The sequence below is a fragment of the Grus americana genome, chromosome 28, assembly GCF_028858705.1.
Source record: "Grus americana isolate bGruAme1 chromosome 28, bGruAme1.mat, whole genome shotgun sequence".
Taxonomy (NCBI): Eukaryota; Metazoa; Chordata; class Aves; order Gruiformes; family Gruidae; genus Grus; species Grus americana.
In genome coordinates this window covers 6,322,089-6,340,169 of record NC_072879.1, presented here as the reverse complement: position 1 = coordinate 6,340,169, position 18,081 = coordinate 6,322,089, and the positions used below count along the sequence as shown (strand labels likewise).

At 59.1% G+C, this 18,081-nt stretch overlaps 1 protein-coding gene across 1 annotated transcript; it reads left to right on the top strand.

Annotated features, from left to right (window-relative positions):
* The first annotated feature begins 4,035 nt into the window (after window positions 1-4,035).
* On the top strand, window positions 4,036-17,291 carry LOC129197477 (unconventional myosin-Vb-like). The gene is made up of 36 exons (XM_054805974.1): window positions 4,036-4,158; window positions 4,605-4,767; window positions 4,846-4,990; window positions 5,124-5,280; window positions 5,474-5,614; window positions 5,850-5,931; window positions 6,151-6,258; window positions 6,481-6,593; window positions 6,694-6,959; window positions 7,179-7,260; window positions 7,573-7,713; window positions 7,794-7,916; window positions 8,343-8,426; window positions 8,992-9,141; window positions 9,224-9,321; window positions 9,475-9,561; window positions 9,636-9,747; window positions 9,947-10,158; window positions 10,333-10,489; window positions 10,583-10,822; window positions 11,576-11,785; window positions 11,957-12,050; window positions 12,186-12,331; window positions 12,563-12,697; window positions 12,859-13,071; window positions 13,154-13,245; window positions 13,855-14,041; window positions 14,237-14,330; window positions 14,514-14,639; window positions 14,809-14,960; window positions 15,272-15,361; window positions 15,570-15,720; window positions 16,171-16,441; window positions 16,521-16,695; window positions 16,868-16,948; window positions 17,043-17,291. The coding sequence occupies exons 1-36, from the start codon at window positions 4,036-4,038 to the stop codon at window positions 17,199-17,201; spliced, it is 5,160 nt and encodes a 1,719-aa protein (XP_054661949.1). The 3' UTR covers window positions 17,202-17,291.
* Window positions 17,292-18,081: the final 790 nt, after the last annotated feature.

The following is an 18,081-nucleotide window of genomic DNA, read 5'->3' as shown; positions in this document are numbered from 1 at the left end:
ACAAATTTCTATCTCCTTTTTATTTTGTGGTTGGTTGTTTTTTGGGGTTTTTTTTTTTAGTTTTATTTTTTTATTTTTTACCTCTTTATGTATATGTAGGGAATTTATAGGAAAATATGTACTTTATTGAATAAATTTTAAAAACTAAAATATATTTTATTTTAAAAAGAAAATAACGGACCTTTAACCTTACATGGCTAAAGTACTGATTATATATTTGCTGAGCTGACTTGACGGTTATGAAAATTGTATCAAGAGTTTTATTTTTTGACTTCAAAGCCTTCTTAATAAAGACTTTTTACTATATATGAATTCATGTGCTACCTACAGTGTCTCACTGCCTGCAGCCTCTCAGCGCCCATTCCAGCGTCCTCGGGACTGGCCACCCTGCTCTGGTTTCTGGGTCACGTGTCTGCTGGCGGTTTACTTTTCGGCAGCGTTTTACCCTCTGCTTCCCACGTGCCGGGGGCACGGACCCTCCTGCCTGCCCCGTGGCCAAGCCCTGACTTCCTGGGGCGTAGCACAGGACAGGGTGATGATGGGGAAGACGCACCCCTCGAGCGCCTTGGGGTCTTGCTGCTTCCCCGGGTGCTGGCATCTGGCATCAGGCGGCTGTGGCACCATTTGCCATTGCATCTTGCTGCGCTGGGGCTGCTGCGCTCCCCGCTGCCGCAGCTCTCCCCAGACGCACACTGGGGCTTTCAAGGCAGCTGCCGGAAAGCACCGCCAACCCCTACGGGGAGCGGTAACAACCTGAAGGCTGCCTGGGCGCCTGTTTTCTCCCCAACCAAAAGCTCAGCTATTAATGGAGCTCCAGTCTGTGTCTACAGGCTGCACATGGCGCAAACCCGCCTACGTGATTTGTTAATGAGCCACATGCTGCTGACAGCCCTTGGGCAATTAGGGATTCATTATTTTTTCATCAGAAAATGCCTTTGTGTGTTCCCCGTTGCAGAATGTGCTCACTTTTTTGGGGGTGGAGGAAGGGCGGTATTTTCATCGCCCCACTTGCCATGTTGTGCTGCTGGACTGTGCTGGGTCGCTGGAGCTGGCCCCCTCTGGGATGGCTTTGGCATCCCTGGGGCTGCACCACCACTGGGGTGGTACAGCGGGGCTGCCAAGGCTCAGCGGAGCCAGCCGGGAAAAAAGTGGATGCTAGCTTGGGTGCTCGGGGCAGGAGCAGGAACCGACAGGGATGTCTGCCTCCTCCCAACAGGTGGATTTGTTCCTGTCCAGGCCGGGTGACCCTGCCGTGAGTCTGGCCTTCTCCATCAGGGACACATAGGCAGTAGCACCCATGGGCAGAGGGGACCCGTGGACAGTTGGGAGCCATGGGTGGCGGGGACCTACAGACCATAGCACCCATGGAAAGTGGCACCTACAGACTGTAGGCACCCACAGACAGTGGCACCCATGGCCATGGGGACCCACGGCAGCAGCACCCACAGAGAGCTGTCAATAGACTGCTGGTGCTGTCACCACAGGTTTTCATCCTTCCTGGAGTTTCTCTGTCACGAGGAGAGAGGGGGCCTGTGCTGTGACAGGGTTGTGGTGGCATGTGTGTGGTGGGAGTGCCCTCGGTGGCAGACCTGGGGTGCCCTGGGTGAGGGCAGTTTTGGGGTGTCCTAGATAGGAGGGGTCTTTGGGTGCCCTTGATGGGCTTTTGGGGTGTCCTGGGCAGGGATGGGGGTCCCAGATAAGGCTTCTCAAGATGTCCCAAGTAGGGTCTTGGGGTGCCCCTTACGGGGATCCTCAGGATGTCCCGAATGGGGGATCTCAAGGTGCCTCGCACAGGGGGTCCTTGGGGTGCCCAAGCTAGGAGGGATCTTGGGTGCCGCAGCGGGACGGGGAGAACCGGTCCCAGCTCCGCCCCCCAGGAGCTCCTCTGTGGGGCGGAACGGGAGGCGGAGTGGGGCGGGGACCCGTACCCCCTCCCCGCTCCAATTAGCAGCAATTAGCGGCCATAAAGGGGCTGCGGGTAGTACGGGTGGGAGTGTTAGCAGCAGTCGAGGGTGCTGACATGGCTGCGGGGGACCAGTACGTGCAGGTGAGGGGGCCCGGAGGGGTCCCGCCACAGGGTGCTGCAGAGGGAGCTGTAAGGGCGGCTGCGGGGCTGGGGGAGGGGGGGCTGCCCACGGGTCTGGGGTGCTTGATGCAGACCTGGAGGATTTTGTGCCTCCCCTGGGTGCTCAGCACCCCGGGTGGCTGCAGGTGCTGTGGCCTGGGTGTCCCCCTGGGGCACCTCCCCACTGGTGTCTTGCTTGGTAGCACCTCGTGGGGTGCTGGGTGCCTGGTGCTGCATCAGCCGTGGGTTTGGCTATGGGCTGCCTGCCCTGGGTGTGTGTCGCTGTGGCTGCTGCACTCTAGCTAGGCCGCTCATCGGGGTTGCTGACATGCAGGGACCAATGGCCTGGCAAGCATAGCACCTTGCGGGGGTGCTGGTCACAGGTGGGAAGAAGGGTTTGGTGCTGCCTGCGCACCTATCTGTCCTGCTTCTTGCCCAACTGCCTTGGCTGCTTTCATCCCCTGGATCCTGGCTCACATCTTCCACCTTAGTCCAGCTCTGCCCGTTGAGGATGTTTCTGCTGTGAGCAGGCAGCAGGACAGGCTCTTGCTTCTCACTTTTGCTGCCGTGTATCAAAAATGATCACTGCAGCTGTAAAGCAGACCCTAAACATGGTCCTTTCTCCCTGGAGGTACAACATTAGCCTGCAGGGCTGGAGGGTACTGATATTTCTGCAGAGGTCAGAGGTGCAGCCATCATTGCGGCTTGACTGAGGTACCAACCTGGGCGAAGTAAGGAGAGTTTCTGTGCTTAAGACATCGTGGGTTGCCTTGTCCCAAATAGCCGGCGGGCTGGGACCGAACCTTGCAGTTTTTGCAGCTTGTGCCTGCCTGATGCTCCCTTGGACGAGAGCCGCGGGGCGAGCCGGGTGCGCTTAGCAGGATGCTCTTTTGTCCCGCTGCGGTTTCAGACTAGAATCTGTTAGTGCCTTGCCGGGAAGCTGGACATCGTGCGATTTTTGCTCCCCCCAGCGGCTACTGCTCATAAAAGATAATGGCTTCCAGTTGCCTCTCCTCTGGCTGAGCGGCCCCTGCAACCCGATCCCCTTCCTGTCCTCTTTATTTCAACTGCGGAGTCAGACATTCAGGCTTCTGATGACTCCTTGGATGTGAACCCAAAGTTCAGCCCCTTCCTTCCCCCTCCCCAGACTTCCAGCCTCTTCAGTGCTTGTTTGATCGACTTTAATGATGCATTAACACACATGCTTTGCACACTGCAGACCTGGAAACACTTGCTGCAAGCAGAGTTCCCTGGATTTAGAAAATTGGAGAAACCAGGATGGTTTTTCAGGCCCTGGCTTATAGCAAGACGATGGCCTCAGCCCACTGGGGTGGGATCATGATGTGTTAGAGCCCGATTGCCGCTCTGCAATAGTTCCCAGAGTTTGTGGAAAGAGATACAGCTCCCATCTCAGTCTAAAGCTGCAACCATTAGATTTTCCCCTCCACTACTGTTTAAACCTGCAGGATGGCCTCATCTCTGCCTGCTTGGAGCAGCACGAGGTACTGACCTCCTGGTAGCAGCCCCTGTTCCCAGCAGTCTGGCAGAAGCTGCTGAGATGGTGTCTGACAGCTTGGCGCAGAGTAGGGCTGCGGGCACCCGTGCTTGGGAACGGAGGCAGCGGGAACTGCGGTTCCCCAGCCCAGGAGCATGGGTTGCCTCCCATGCTGAGGGCTGGAAAGGTGCTGGCCTTCCTGGGGTGGGCAGCAGAGCCAGGAAGAAGTGAGGGTCCAACAAAGGTGCCTTCCTGCACATCTGGGGAGCAGCTGGGTAGGACCCCTGCCTGCAGGAGCCAAGAGGCTGTGGGGCACCTAGCAGGGTGCTGGGTCCCATGACTCACCCTGCTATGGTGATGCTGAGCACTGTGCTGAGAACTGTGGGGAGGGCTGTGATGCTTGGTTTGGAGGCTGGTGGCCAGATGCTTTCCCTGTGTCCTGGCCGTGGCTCTCTGCAGGGGTTCCCTCCCTTCCATGTCCCTGCAGGGTGCCCGGGTGTGGATCCCTGACTGCATTGAAGTCTGGAGGGTGGCAGAAATAACCAGAGACTACAAGGAAGGAGACACCATTCTTCATCTCTGCCTGGAAGATGGCTCGGTAAGGCTGGAGCTGTGCAGCCCAGCAGAGCAGATCCTTCCTGTACTTGCCGCATGATCGGGCATCCCCAGATGGAAGATAGTTTACTTCTGCACCCCCAGAGTGCCCCAGCCTGGGCTCCTCAACAGGGTGCAGAGAGGCTAAAACATTGCCTGGATGTGTCCCGCCTAGTGTCTGAGCAAGAGCTCAGATGACCGTGGCTGTGTCTGGCTCACCATGCCCTTTGCACCCTGACTGCCCAGTGAGCTGGTCCTCACTGCCAACTCCTGCCTGACTTCCCAAAAGGCCTCCAGCTCAGCTAGCTGTGCTGACTGGGTTGTGATTCCTGGTGACTAACAGCCCAAGCATGGCCTCCTTCCTGTGCTGCTCTCCACAGAGCCATCCTGCCTTTGCAGGGCTGGCTGACCCCGTTCAGCACTTTCCCTGCACCATCTCCATACTTGCAGGCACTGGCCTACTCCATCGAGTTCCAGCTGCCACCTCTCTGCAACCCTGACTGCCTCTCAGATGCTGATGACCTGGTGGCCCTGAGCTACCTGCATGAGCCGGCTGTGCTGCACTCACTCCGCCGGCGCTTCCTGGAGGCCAATGCCATCTACACCTACTGTGGTAACCCTGTGCACCCCCTCCTGCTCCCCCATCCCATGCCCTGTTCCTCCTGCCCTTTGGACAACCCTCTTTCTCCAGGTATCATCCTCGTTGCTATCAACCCCTACAAGCCATTGCCCATCTATGAGGAGGAGGTGATATACGCCTACAGTGGCCATGAAATGGGGGACATGGATCCCCATATCTTTGCTTTGGCGGAGGAGGCATACAAGCAGATGGTGAGGTGAGCATCACATGGGAGCATCCCTGGGGTTGCAGTGGGGAAGGGTTGAAGCCCCCTCTGGATCGTGGTGTATCTGTGGAGAGGGGTCCCATTGGGTCACAGGCTGTCCCCAGCTCATGTCCCTCTCTGGCAGGTTTGGGAAGAACCAGTCCCTCATCGTCAGTGGTGAATCTGGTGCAGGGAAGACTGTGTCAGCCAAGTATGCCATGAGATACTTCACAACTGTTGGGGGCTGCCTAGGTGACTCCAGCATGGAGGAGAAGGTGCTGGCCTCCAGCCCCGTGATGGAGGTGGGTCCCCGGGCTCTGCATGGGGATAGCTGGGGTGTCCCTGCAGGCTCTCCCTGTGCTCCTCATGGCCTATATCCCTGATGTCATGCTGTGCCTGTCCCCACCCTGTAGAATGGGTGGCGGGGACTGAACTTCTCCAGAGCACCTGGAGATCTGGGGCCAGCTAAAACCTCCTGCCCTCCTTCCCCACCAGGCCTTTGGGAATGCAAGAACAACCAGGAATGACAACAGTAGCCGCTTTGGGAAGTACATAAAGATTGGCTTCAGCCAAGCATGTGTCACAGGGGCCACCATCAAAACCTACCTGCTGGAGAAGTCCCGTGTCACCTTCCAGGTGGGTCTCTGGGGTGGCATAGGGACAGGGCTGAGTGGGAACCCCAATCCTCAGAGTTGAGAGCGTGTGCCTCCTGGGCATCCCCTGAGGAAGCAACCCCAGCACTGCTGAATCAAGCTGGGAGAGGGGAAGGTGTCCCTTGTCCCCATATCTGGGGCTGCAGCACTGCTACAGTGGAACAGGGTGGCCCAAGGTGACCTGGCTTCTCAGTGACTCTTTTCTTGCTCATCCACAGGCAAAAGCAGAGAGGAACTACCACATCTTCTACCAGCTTTGTGCCTCAGCCACCCTGCCAGAGCTCCAGGGCCTGGGTCTCCGTGAGTGTCGCCACATCCCTGCCACAAGCCCCATGGCACAGCTTGCTGCCAGGCCTGTGCCATGCTGGGCAGTGCCGGGCTGTCCTGCCTTCCCCAGCTGCTGGTTGGATGCTGGAGGAGGCTCTGCTGCTGCTGGGCACCCTGGGGTGAGATAAGGGTGGCTGGGAGCCCCATGGGGCAGGTTGTGCTGGTTCACAGCCTGACACATCTCACCCACAGATGGGGCAGAGTCCTTCCATTACACCTGCCAGGGCCAGTGCACCACTCCCCAGAGCACCACCGATGCAGCTGACTTGGATAGCACACGGCATGCCTTCTCGCTCCTGGGTACTGTCCTGGCTGGGCATGGGTGGGGGTGGGTAGGGTTGGTCCCCAGGGCTGGCTATCCCACTGCTCTCACCCCGGTGCTGGTGCCAGACATCCCAGTACTGGGGAGCCTGGCTATCTACTGGCCATTCCTATCCCTCCAGTCTGTGCGATGCAAAGGCTCAGACCAGCATGGGGTGGAGGGAACCTGGGGAGTCCCTCATGCCTGTGTTGTGTCCACAGGTGTTCCTGAGTCTGACCAGCTGGAGCTATTCAACATCCTGGCTGCCATCCTGCACCTGGGCAACATCGTGGTCAGAGGGAGGGACCGCCGTGGGGATGGCTGCTTTGTGGAGGTGAGGGAGAGCTTGCTGCCTGCACCCTGCATCCCAAACTGGCCCCTGAACTGTGCTGGCTGCAGGAGCCATATCTCAGACAGGGTCTGCCTCTTTGCAGCCTGCTGATGAGGCCCTAGGGCTATTCTGCACACTGCTGGGCATTGAGGCATCACAGGTGATGCACTGGCTCTGCCACCGCAAGCTGGTCACTGCTGGTGAGACCTACCTGAAGCCCCTCTCCAGGCAGCAGGCACTCAACTCCCGGGATGCCCTGGCCAAGCATATGTACGGGCAGGTCTTCAGGTGGATGGTGAGCAGGGTCAACTGTGCCCTGCGGTCACTGGAGGGGCACCATACTACCATTGGCATCCTGGACATTTATGGGTAAGAGCAGTTCCCCTCTCCTGGGCTGCCTGGAAGAGCATGGTCCTGCTCCTGCATCAGCTGTGACTGCAGGTCTGCAGCCACCAACTGCTCCAACTGGGACATGGGGCAGTACCTGTCCCTGCAGTGGGGCCAGTTGGGTGCCTTTGCCTGGAGCTTGTGGCTGGCTGGGGTGGCTCTGCCTGGCAGCTGCCTCAGGCAGGTCTCTGCTGCCCGCAGGTTTGAGATGTTTGAGCTCAACAGCTTTGAGCAGTTCTGTATCAACTATGCCAATGAGAAGCTGCAGCAGCTCTTCAACCTGGTGGGTGTCACCCAGATGCGTCGTCTTGCTGGGAGATAGCAAGGGTGGGCCCTGCACATCCCCTGCTGTGTTGTCACTTTTGGTGCTCTCTGCCTTGAGCGTGGCTGGTGCTTCAGTCCTGGCAAACATCGGGCTCTGGGAGGCTGCTGTAGCTGTGTATGGTCCCCTCCTTTTCCCCAAAGCACTCTTCTTCCAGGAGAAGAGCGGCTCAGGTGTCTTATGGAAACCAAGCCACTGCCTGCAACCTGCCTGGTGGCTGGCCACTTTTGTCCCCTCCTGGCTCAGTCCTGCTCTGCTCTCCCTGCCCTCCAGCATGTTTTCAAGCTGGAGCAGGAGGAGTATGTGACCGAGGAGATCCCTTGGGTCTTCGTTGACTTCTGTGACAACCAGCCATGCATTGAACTCATTGAGGGCCGGCTTGGCATCTTGGACCTGCTGAATGAGGAGTGCAAGGTAGGCAAAGAGTGCTTGGAGCAGGCTGCCATGGCCACCCAGAGGCCCCCACTGCCCTTTCTGACCCATTTGCCTTTCAGATGCCCCAAGGTAGCGATGGGAGCTGGGCCCAGAAACTTTACCAGATCCATCTCGGCAGCTCACACTTCCAGAAGCCCAAGAGGCCCACGGATGCTTTCATTGTCTGCCACTTTGCTGGCAAGGTAGGGGAAGCTGTGGCAGTGCAGCCCTGGGTGAGGAGTCCTTGGCAGTGGCTCTGCACCAAGGGGCACCCAGCCTGCCCTGTCTAGAGCTGGTGGTGGTAGCTCTGGCAAACTCCTGCTGTCATGAGTGGCTGTGGTGGCTGCCTGCACCCTCCCTGGCTGGGAAGTGGATCCTGCTTGCTCTGCTGCTGCTGAGTGGTGGGCCGCAACTCTTTAACTGAGGGTAAAAATATGCAAACTCTGGCTGTGATGGTTCCCATCGGCAGCCTTGCAGTAGGGCAGGAGCTAGGCAATGTGGCCACCACCAGCTCTGACTCCCACAAGGACTTCTTCCAACAGGCTTGGACTGTGTCCAGGCAGAGCCCTGCACCAAACTAGTCTGGGAAGCTGCAGGCTAATGCTGGTACTTGCCTTGTCTCCTGCCAGGTGGAATACCAGTGTGATGGGTTTGTGGAGAAGAACAGGGACGCTGTCCCCGAGGAGCTGGTAGGGCTGCTGCGAGCCAGCAAGGTGAGAGCCACCCTGAGCAGGGGCTGTGTAGGGCAGCGCCTGGCCAACTTGTGGCGCCCTGGGAGCCTGGGGCTAGAGGAAGGACTGATGGGGTAGGAGGTATAAGCTCTGCAGGGTAAATCCCTGTCTGCCTGCTGTCACAGCCCCATGCAGTGCTGGCTGTGATCAGGGTGCCCTGAGATGTGAATGCTCCCCACTCTGTTCCCCTGCCTTGGGCTTCCCCATTTTGGGGGATGCCTTGGCCATGTCCCTGCTGAGAGGGCTGGAGGGTTCTGCTGCTTCCAGGTCTGTAATGCTGTCACTTCTCCCTTCCACCCTGCGTGGCCCTGGCAGAAGGTAAGGGACATCTCGGAGGGCTCTGGAGCACACCTGGGAAGGTGCCCATGGCTTGCACTTAGTTTTTCTTGAGGGAAGGAGCAGGCAGGGGCACATCTGGGCTGTAGCAGGGCAAAGTGCACTGGGTTGGCCTCTGTGGGGCTGTGTCTCCTGGTGGTGATGGCTCTCTAGGTATTGGGTGATGCTCACTGCAAGGTATGTCTGGCTCTCACAACTCTGCTCTGTGCAGTCTACCCTGCTCACTGAGCTCTTCCTGGAGGAAGGCGATGGCCCCGTGTCCCTGCAGTCTCGCAGGTCCAGTGGGCCCAGGATGGCTGGTCGCCCTAGCCGCAGATCGCTGCCCGGTAGCCAAAAAAGCAAGAGGTCTATCTCCAGCCAGGTATGGGGCATAGGGGAAAAAACATGTGCTGGCCCCAGGATGTTCCTGCTGGCCCTGACCACGCTTGCCTTGTCCTCTGCAGTTCAAAGTCTCCCTGAACAAGCTGATGGAGATGCTGAGCAGCACCACACCGCACTACATTCGCTGCATCAAACCCAATGATGGCAAGCAGCCCTTTGTGTGAGTGCCTGGGCAGGGAGGCTGGAGGAAATGGGGACACTCTGGGGCACTGCTGTCCCTCTAATCTGTGTCACACTTGCCCTGGCCCCACATAGCTTGCAGTGTGCCAAGCTGGTTGGGACCTATTCTAGATCAGCCCCTCTTTTGCCCCAGGTTTGATTCCAGGCGAGCAGTGGAGCAGCTACGAGCCTGCGGGGTCCTGGAGACCATCCGGATCAGTGCCTCAGGCTACCCCTCCAGGTACTCCCCTGCTTCAGCAGCACCCTGGGCGCTCCCTCCCCTTTCCAGCCACAACACTGATCTGTCCTCCACAGGTGGACATACAAGGAGTTCTTAGAGAGGTACAGGGCTCTGGTGAGCAGAGAGGAGCTGATGGGCACTCATGAGAAGCAGATCTGCAGCCTTGCCCTTGAGAGACTGCTCCAAGTAAGGGTCCTGCTTGGGGGGGGGGGGGTACAGCTGTGAGTATCCCTTGCAGATGCTTCTCCCCATGCATGGATGCCCTGTGGGGTACTGAAATGAGTGAGCTTGGGAGATGGGGAGGAACTCAGCCTCCAGGGAGCTCCTGGGGGAGCCCAGCTAGGGTATGCTTTGTCCCTGGGACTGACTCTGCCCTTGCACGTAGGACCCCAGCAAGTACCAGTGTGGAAAGAACAAGGTGTTTTTCCGGGCTGGCCAAGTGGCTTACCTGGAGGACCTGCGGTACCGGCGGCTGAGGGCAGCCTGCACCTTGCTGCAGAGGCACCTGCGGGGCTGGCTGGCACGGAGGCGCTTTGGACGGACACGTGCTGCAGCAGTCTGCCTGCAGCGTCATGCCCGGGGCATGTTGGCCCGGAGGTGAGCAGGGGATGGGGCTCGGAGGGAGCTGCAATGAGCTGAGACAGAGCTGAGCCTTGGGGTGAGCTGGTGGCCATACTAGCTCTGGGCTGGGCTTTGACCTGGGTGTCCCTGTGGTATGGGCTGGACTGCAGGCTTTGCCACCTCCTGCCTAGCTCTCTGCCCTCCCTGCAGGTTCACCAGGATGCTGCGAAGGACCAGGGCTGCTGTGGTGCTGCAGAAGACCCTGAGGATGGTTCTGGCCCGGCGCTCCTACCTACGCATGCGCCAGGCTGTCGTCACCATCCAAGCCTTTGCCCGGGGCATGTTTGTCCGGCGTCTTTACCAACAGGTAGGAGTCTGGCAGGGCAGTGGGTGTCCCAATTCCACCTGGGGGGGGGCCTGTGCTGCTGGTGGTGCCACTACCTCATCTCTCCCTCCACAGATGGTGAGGCACCAGAAAGCTGTGGTGATCCAGGCTGCCGTCAGGGGCTGGCTGGCCCGGACCCGCTATGCCCGCCTGCGTAGGGCCGTCATCTACCTACAGTGCTGCTACCGCCGAGTGCAGGCATGCCGGGAGCTGCGGCGGCTGCGTGTTGAGGCACGCTCGGTTGAGCACTACAAGCAGCTGCACAAGGGCATGGAGATCAAGGTGATACAGCTGCAGTGTAGGCTGGATGAGCAGGTGGGTGCTGGCTTCAGCCCTTTCTGGGTCCCAGGATGTGGGGGCAGCTGCTTTTTGCCATCAAAGCCGTGTCTACCCTGGTCTTCAGTCCTCTCCTAGCCCTGGGGCAGGAGCCGGCTCTGCCTGACGTGTGTCCCCAGGCAGGAGTCATGCATCTAGGTCTCATTCCTGGGCTTTCAGTGCTCCCTATGGATGTGGGGCTGGTGGCCCTGGGGATGTACTAGGCACTCTCCTGGGTGCTTGGCTGGGCGCAGTCTTGTAACAGCGTCATGTGCTGGGAACAGTTCCAGCATGGTGTGCTCTCCCACCGTGCGCCTGCCGGCATCTGCCGTCCCAATCTGGGTGGGTGTCTCTGCTCCAGCTGTCACCACTCCTTTCCTGGGGGTGTCTGTGGAGGGGGGAGAGAGGGCTCCTGTGGTGTGGTCCTGTCTCTGCAAGTTGGGGGAAGCAGGGCTGGAAAATCTTGCTGCTGGGGCTGGTCAGGAGGGGGGTAACGGGCTATAAAGCCATGGCAAAGCTCATGTGTGGCTCCATGTGGGATGGCATGTCATGGAGAGCTGCTCTCTCAGGCCTGAGCTCTGTTTGAGGTGATACCAAAGGCTCAGGGCTCCAAACAGATGGGTTGGAAATGGGTTATCCAGGTTCATTGCAGAAGGGCAGCCTGAATATGCATGGGCTTTCATTGATGGGAAATGTGGGGATATGCCCTTGTTCCTGGCTACCTGCCTGATGTGCTCTCTCCATTGGCCTAAGGCCCAGGAGAAGCAGCGGCTGGTGGAGCAGCTTTTGCAGCTGAATGCTGCCCATGCTGAGGAGGTGCAGCACCTGCGGGCAGAGATGCAGCGGCTGCGGGAGGATGCGGCCCGTGACGTCCAGGTCCAGCAGCTGCAGGAGCGTCTGGCTGAGCTGGAGAGGCACAGCATGAAAAGCTGCCTGGGCCAGGAGGTTGAGGAGCTCAGGCAGGTCTGTCTGTCCAGGGGATGCTTTTGCTCTGCTGGGGCTCTGCAGGGATCTCCAGGGACCTGGCAGCATGCTGGGCTTCTTGCCATGCGCAGTCCCTGGAGGGGACCTCTGACAGCCAGGGCTGGCCCTGGGCAGGGTTCTGGCTGTACCTACCCCTCCTCTTTCCTGCAGCGCTTGTCAGAGGTGGAAGCCATGAAGCTGCAGCTGGGGGAGGAGAGGGATGCCCTGATCCAGCGCATGTCGGAGCAGTCACAGGACCTGGAAGGTAATAGGGGTCCTCTGATCCCCTTATTCCATTTCCCTGGGTATGGACTGGTCATGCAGGCTTGGTGTATTCCTGCATGTCCCCTCACAGAGGGGTCCTGCCTCTCCCCACTCCCTGCTGTGTCTGTCCCCACAGAGCAGCACCAGCGTGCGGCACGGGAGAGCCAGGGGTTGCTGCAGGAGCTGGAGGAGGAGCGGGCACGCTACCAGAGCCTGGTGCAGGAGTACGCCCGCCTGGAGCAGGGCTATGAGAACCTGCGGGATGAGGTGGCCTTCCACAGGGTGAGGGGCTGGCAGGGACACAGGGAGGCTCAGGGCAATCCCTCCCTTGGCTCCTCGTGGGATGGAGGCAGCGCTGACTGGTCCAGGGCACCTATGGGAGAAGTGGGCTCAGCAGCTTGTGTGCTGGGGGATCCTCAAGCCTCTTGAGGCTATCGCTGCTCTGCCCCAGCCGATGCACCAGCAGGCACTTGGGGTGCAGGGGAACAACTTTGTCCTTCTCTCCCCTCTCAGCAAAGCACCTTGAGACGGTCCCCTTCATCAGAGAGCTTCTTGGGCTCCGAGAGCAGCTACTTATCCTCCATGTCCACAGCTCCCTCGCGAGATGGCTCCGACCAGCAGGCTGAGGCTAGTGGTGACACTGGTGGGGTGGGAGTGACAAGTGGACTGTCCCTTCCTCTGGCTGTGGGGACAGCTGTGCCCTGGGGCTCCTGGCTGGGAGCTGGTACCATCAGGGAGGGGTGTCTGCAGGTGTTCTGGCGCTGGTGCCCAGCACTGGCTGCTGTGCCAAACCCTGTCTCTGTACCCAGGGGCTGGAGGAGCGCTGGCAGCCGGTGCCAGAGGGGCTGCACCCACAGCCCAGCAGTGTGGGCCAGGATCCCTTTGAGAAGGCATACCTTCTCCTCCTGGGGCAGCTCAATGCTGCCAATGAGGAGCTAGCCTGGACCCGGGAGGAGCTGCGGAGGTCCAAGGCCCCCATGGAGCAGGAGGAGAGGAAACCGTTGGACTTCCTCAAGCGCAGGGTGAGCCCTTGCCCCACGACCATGAGCAGGGCAAGATCCAGGCTGGCAGGGCTGGCCTCACCCTGCTCTCTTCTCCCTGCAGCACATAGCTGAGATGCTGGGGCTGGGCAGGAGCCCAGAGAAGGTGGATGATGACTTGAAGCACGCATATGATGCGGTACAGGTTGCCAATAAGTAAGTGTGATCCGGGGAAATGGTTCCCATTTGAGGCTGGTTTCCCCACAATGGGCTACTGGATCCATGCTGCTGGTGGGGCTTTCCCTGGTGTTTTACCCAGCCATGGCTTGGGTTGCAGCTGCCTGGCTTCTGCAATGCTGTGGTGCTGGGCAACTGCAAATCCACTTTGAAGCAGGTACCTCCTAAATTGCTATTGGCAGCCTGCCCCTTGCTGCCCAGCTGGTTGTGGGGTAGCCCTGGCTCTCCTTCCCTTTTCTCCAGCACACCCAGCTGTGTTTTCCTGGGGGGCTGGAACATCCCACCTTGCTCTGAGCACAGGCACGCCCACTGTGAGTAGACTGGATACCCTGGGCTCAACAGGAGCCTCCTAAGAGGGTAGGGCTGGTGTAGCCTGTTTGTGGGCTGTACCGTGGGTGCTTTGAGGCTCGGGGCAGCTGGAGGGGAGATACTCTGGTAGTGCAGCTCAGTCCATGCTGCCTGGGCAGGGGGAGAGTTCCCAGCTCAGGCTTCAGAGGAGAAATACCTCTTCAGCAGCCTCCCCAAGGGGGTGGGGTGTGGCAGCTGAAGGAGGCTGGTGCCTCAGTTTCCCTGGGTGCCTGTGTGCAGGCTTCTGGCAAGTCAGCTGCGAGAGGAGAAGCAGCAGCATGAGGAGGAGGTAGAAGGGCTGCACCTTGATATCTGCTCACTTAAGAAGCTGAGCCAGCAGCAGGCAGCTCTCATCCAGGACCTGCAGCGGCACCAGGAGCAGGAGGGACTGCAGCACCGTGTCCTGCAGCTCCAGGAGGAGAACCGGGTAAGGGGGGGGGGGGGGGGGGGCAGGACCAGGCTTGGGGCTGGCTTCCACCCCCTTGCCCTGTGGTGAGCTGCAGCAGCTCCTTAAGGAGCAATGTGGGGGATCCTGCCGCATACCTGCTAGCTTGCTGGGTGCTGGTGGGGGTGTCCAGCTGAGGGAGGCTGGCTGAGCCCTGCCGGGGCTGTCTCTGCCCAGGAGCTGGCCCAGAAGCTGGAGAAGCAGGAGAGGACCACACTGAAGCTTCAGAAGCAACTGAGAACCTATGCGGAGCAGATCCAAGAGCTCACAGGCAAGTGCCTGCATGGGGCTGCTTTAGAGGGTCACCAGCCTGGTTTGAGGCTGGAGCATTGCTCAGCTTCAACATGGGGAGCAGTCCCTCCAAACGGAGATGCTGGGAAGCATCTGCTTGGACCTGATCAGGGTCCTATATCCCAGGACACAGCAGGATGTGACCTGTGCTCCTCTTCCCCAGGGAAGAGAGAGGCTACTGGGCCAGCGCAGGAGTTGGCAGCGTCCGCTGCAGTCCTTTCCCAGTCCCAGGCCATGCTAGCATGGAGGATGGAGGATGAAGGGCGCATTATCAAGGCTGTCATCACAGGTAGGGTTTGGAGACATGTGGACTCCTTACCCCAGCTTGGTCTCTGCTAGGGTTTCCTGCCAACTTCTGTAAGCTCATCCTTTCAGTGTTGCTGGGGCAGCATCCTGCCTGGCTTGGGACCAGCTTTCTATAGCTGCCTGGATTCCAACTGTCCTGCTTTCCCCTGCAGACTACAAACCACAGAGAAGCCCTGGGATGTTCCCAGACCTGCCTGCCTACATCCTCTTCCTGTGCTTCCGGCATGCAGATCACTGCTGTGATGAGCTGCGGGCCCGCTCGCTCCTGGATGCAGCCATCAATGCAATCAAAAGGGTCATGAAGGTGCTGGGCTTGGGGCTGTGGGTTGGGCTGAGGAGCAGGAGCTTCACTGGCCAAGGGGGGGTTGGCACTGGGGCAGCAGCCTGGCCAGCAGGGCAGCATGTGCCTGACTCCAGTGTCCAGCCTGAACCTCTTCTGGGGTGAGGAGTGCTCCTGGGTGCTGCAGGTCTCCTGCAAGAGGGTCTGACGGGTCTGCACCCCCACAGCCCTCATCAGGTTCTGTATGGCTCACGGAGCTACTGCGGGGCGTGAGGGCTTGCTGCTGTCACCACCAGAGCCCTGCTGACCCCAGTGATCTCTGTTCCCTCCTGCAGAAGCACAGTGATGACTTTGACATGGTGGCACTCTGGCTTGCCAACACCTGCCGGCTCCTGAACTGCCTGCACCAGTACAGCCAGGATAAGGTAGTGCTGGGCTGGGGGGGGGGCCTGCCAGCTCCCTGGGAAGGGCAGGAGCTTAGTGGGGCAGGGTTTGTTACCACCTGGGGCTGCATCCTCTTTGCCCCCAACCCAGGTAGGCAGGGATGTGCTGGGCTGACAGTGCTCCACACTTGCTCGGAGACCTAGCCGTGTCCCCTGGTACTGCTGGCTCTGACCCAGTCTGTGCCCACAGAGCTACTGTCAGGGGAACACAGTACAGCAGAACAAGCATCGCCTGCAGAACGTGGACCCCCAGAGCTCCTGCCGCAGCCTGGGTGCCCTGGCTGTCCAGCTCTACCAGCAGCTCATCCGCACGGCTGAGAAGCACCTCAAACCCATGATTGGTATGGCCTGGGCTCGGGAGGCTTGCAGGGTACTCACAGGATGCTGGTTCAGGGAGGGAGTGCTGAGCTCAGCTGTGTGAACTGCCTGCTGTGTTACAGAGGCTGTACCCAGAGGGGGAAGGTAGGCTCTGAATTGGGGTTCCCCTTCTATAAGGGATCATCTCCTTCTTGAGCATACTGGCTTGAAGGAGGTGGCTGGGGAGCTAAAGTGGGGTCAGCATCCCAGGGACCTTTGGCTGCATCTGTGGGGAGCTCTATTTCCCCCATGACCTGCTTTACAGCCTCACGGAGCAGGGCCAGCCCCTGGGCTAGCCTGGGCCAGCTATTCTGGAGGTGCCACTGGTCTCTGTATCCCAGTTGGGGGATGCAGGGACCAAAGGAGCACGTTGGCTGCTTGAGGCACAACGCGGGGTCTCTGACTTGTTATGATAAGCCTTTTCTACCCTTTAGTTGCTGCAATGCTGGAGAGTGAGCCCATACAGGGCTTGTCTTCTTCCTGCCCTCCTGGCCACCACCGGTCCTCGGCAGGTCCTGCCCACACCCTACCTGAGCTGCTGCAGCAGCTGGGCTCCTTCTGTGCAGTGCTGGACCGCCATGGGCTGGCGCCCAGTGTAGGGCACCAGGCCCTACGCCAGCTCCTCTTTCTCATCAGCGGCACCACCCTCAACTACCTGCTGCTGAGAAAGGACATGTGCTCCTGGAGCCGTGGCATTCAGCTCAGGTCAGTTCCTGTGCAGGACAGGTATCTAGGGGAGCTGGGGCATGGCCTGTGCTTCCCCCTGACCTGGTCTCCCCGGCAGGTACAACATCAGCCAGCTGGAGCAGTGGCTGCGGGCAGAGGGGCTGCAGCAGAGTGGGGCCCATGAGGTGCTGGAGCCCCTGGTCCAGGCTGCCCAGCTGCTGCAGGTGAAGAAGGTGACAGAGGAGGACGCTGCAGCTCTCTGCAGCCTGTGCACGGTGCTGTCACCCCAGCAGGTACTGGGGGGTTGGGACTTGCTGCCTGCTGGGCACCGATCCTATCCTGGGGCTCCTTGGCCTCCCTGGGTACACCAGGGATGCACTGGGGTGGGGACCATACCATACCCCAAAGTGTCTGTTGTGCCCAGGCCTTTCCTTCCCTCTTCATCTTCCCCACTATCTCCTCCAGGTTGTGAAGATACTCCGGGCTTACACTCCAGCTGTTGGGCTGGAGGAGCGCATCAGTCCCAGCTTTATCAGCAGCGTTGAGGTAAGTGGGACTTGGGGCCCAGTGCTGGGGGATGCTGCCCTGCATGTGCTCCCTCACTGGGGCAGCTCTGGATGTGAGCGCTGTATCCCCACAGAAGCAGCTGCAGGACCAGTATGGAGGGAGACCCAGCCAGCTCCTGGTGGACACCAGCCACCTCTTCCCTGTGCACCTGCCCTTCGTTGCCTCCCCCTTGCACCTGGATGAGCTCCGCATCCCTGATGCCCTTGATCTGGCCTTCCTTGTCCCCCTCTGAGCCCAGGTCTGGCCCTGCACTGCTGCCAGTGCCCCATCGAGAGTGTCTGAGGGGTGCGGGAGGGCCATGAAGGCTGGGGGTACAGCACTTGTGTGCCATTCTTCTGGGAAGTTGTTTATTTATTGAAACTCAGGTGCCTTGTTTGTGGCACAGCCAGGGCCCATGGCAGTCCTGCCCTGGGGATTTTTGGCCACTTTTTAATCCTTTGAAGATAATAAAAGTCTTTGCAGATAACTTCAGAGCCTGAGGCTGTCTGGGGGGGGGGGGAATGTACTGTGTGCAGAGTGGAGTGAGGAAGCTCGAGGACCATCACTGGGGCATTCTTGGGGCTTTTCATGAATTACAGAATAGTTTCAGTTGGAGAGGACCTTTAGAGATTCTAACCCTCTGCAAGAGAAAGGGACACCTTTCACTAGATGATGTTGTTCAAAGCCCCATCCAACCTGAATTTGAATGCTTCCAATGATGAAGTTCCACAAGCTCTCTGGGTAGCCTGCTCCAGAATCTAACCACCTTCATTGTAAGATGTTTCTTCAAGTCCAATCTAAATCCATTCTCTTTCAGTTAGCCCCAGAAAGACAGCTGGTCCCACAGAGGGCCCTGGAGCTCTTTGGAGGGTAGCAGGATCCTGCATGGGCTCTGGCAAAGGGGTGTCCATGGCCACCACAGGGCAGCAGGTGGCAGAGAAGCAGTGCCATGGCTGAGCATGGAGTGGGCTGATGGAGGCAGGTTGGTGATGTGTTAAGACCTGAAGGTTGAAGAAGCAGCTTCATGGAGCCCTCTGCAGACCTGTGTGGGTGAGAGCGCCGTGCTGGGCTTGAGGAACCCTCCTGGGGCACCCACTGAGCTAGCTCCAATGGCAAGCTTGTGGCTGGAGTGA

Coding starts and splice junctions, on each gene's coding strand:
- LOC129197477 (XM_054805974.1), top strand. CDS start 4,036: ATGTCCCTGCAGGGTGCCCGGGTGTGGATCCCTGACTGCATTGAAGTC. Junction 8,427..8,991: donor GGCTGCTGCGAGCCAGCAAG/GTGAGAGCCACC, acceptor TGCTCTGTGCAG/TCTACCCTGCTCACTGAGCT. Junction 16,696..16,867: donor CGGTGCTGTCACCCCAGCAG/GTACTGGGGGGT, acceptor TATCTCCTCCAG/GTTGTGAAGATACTCCGGGC.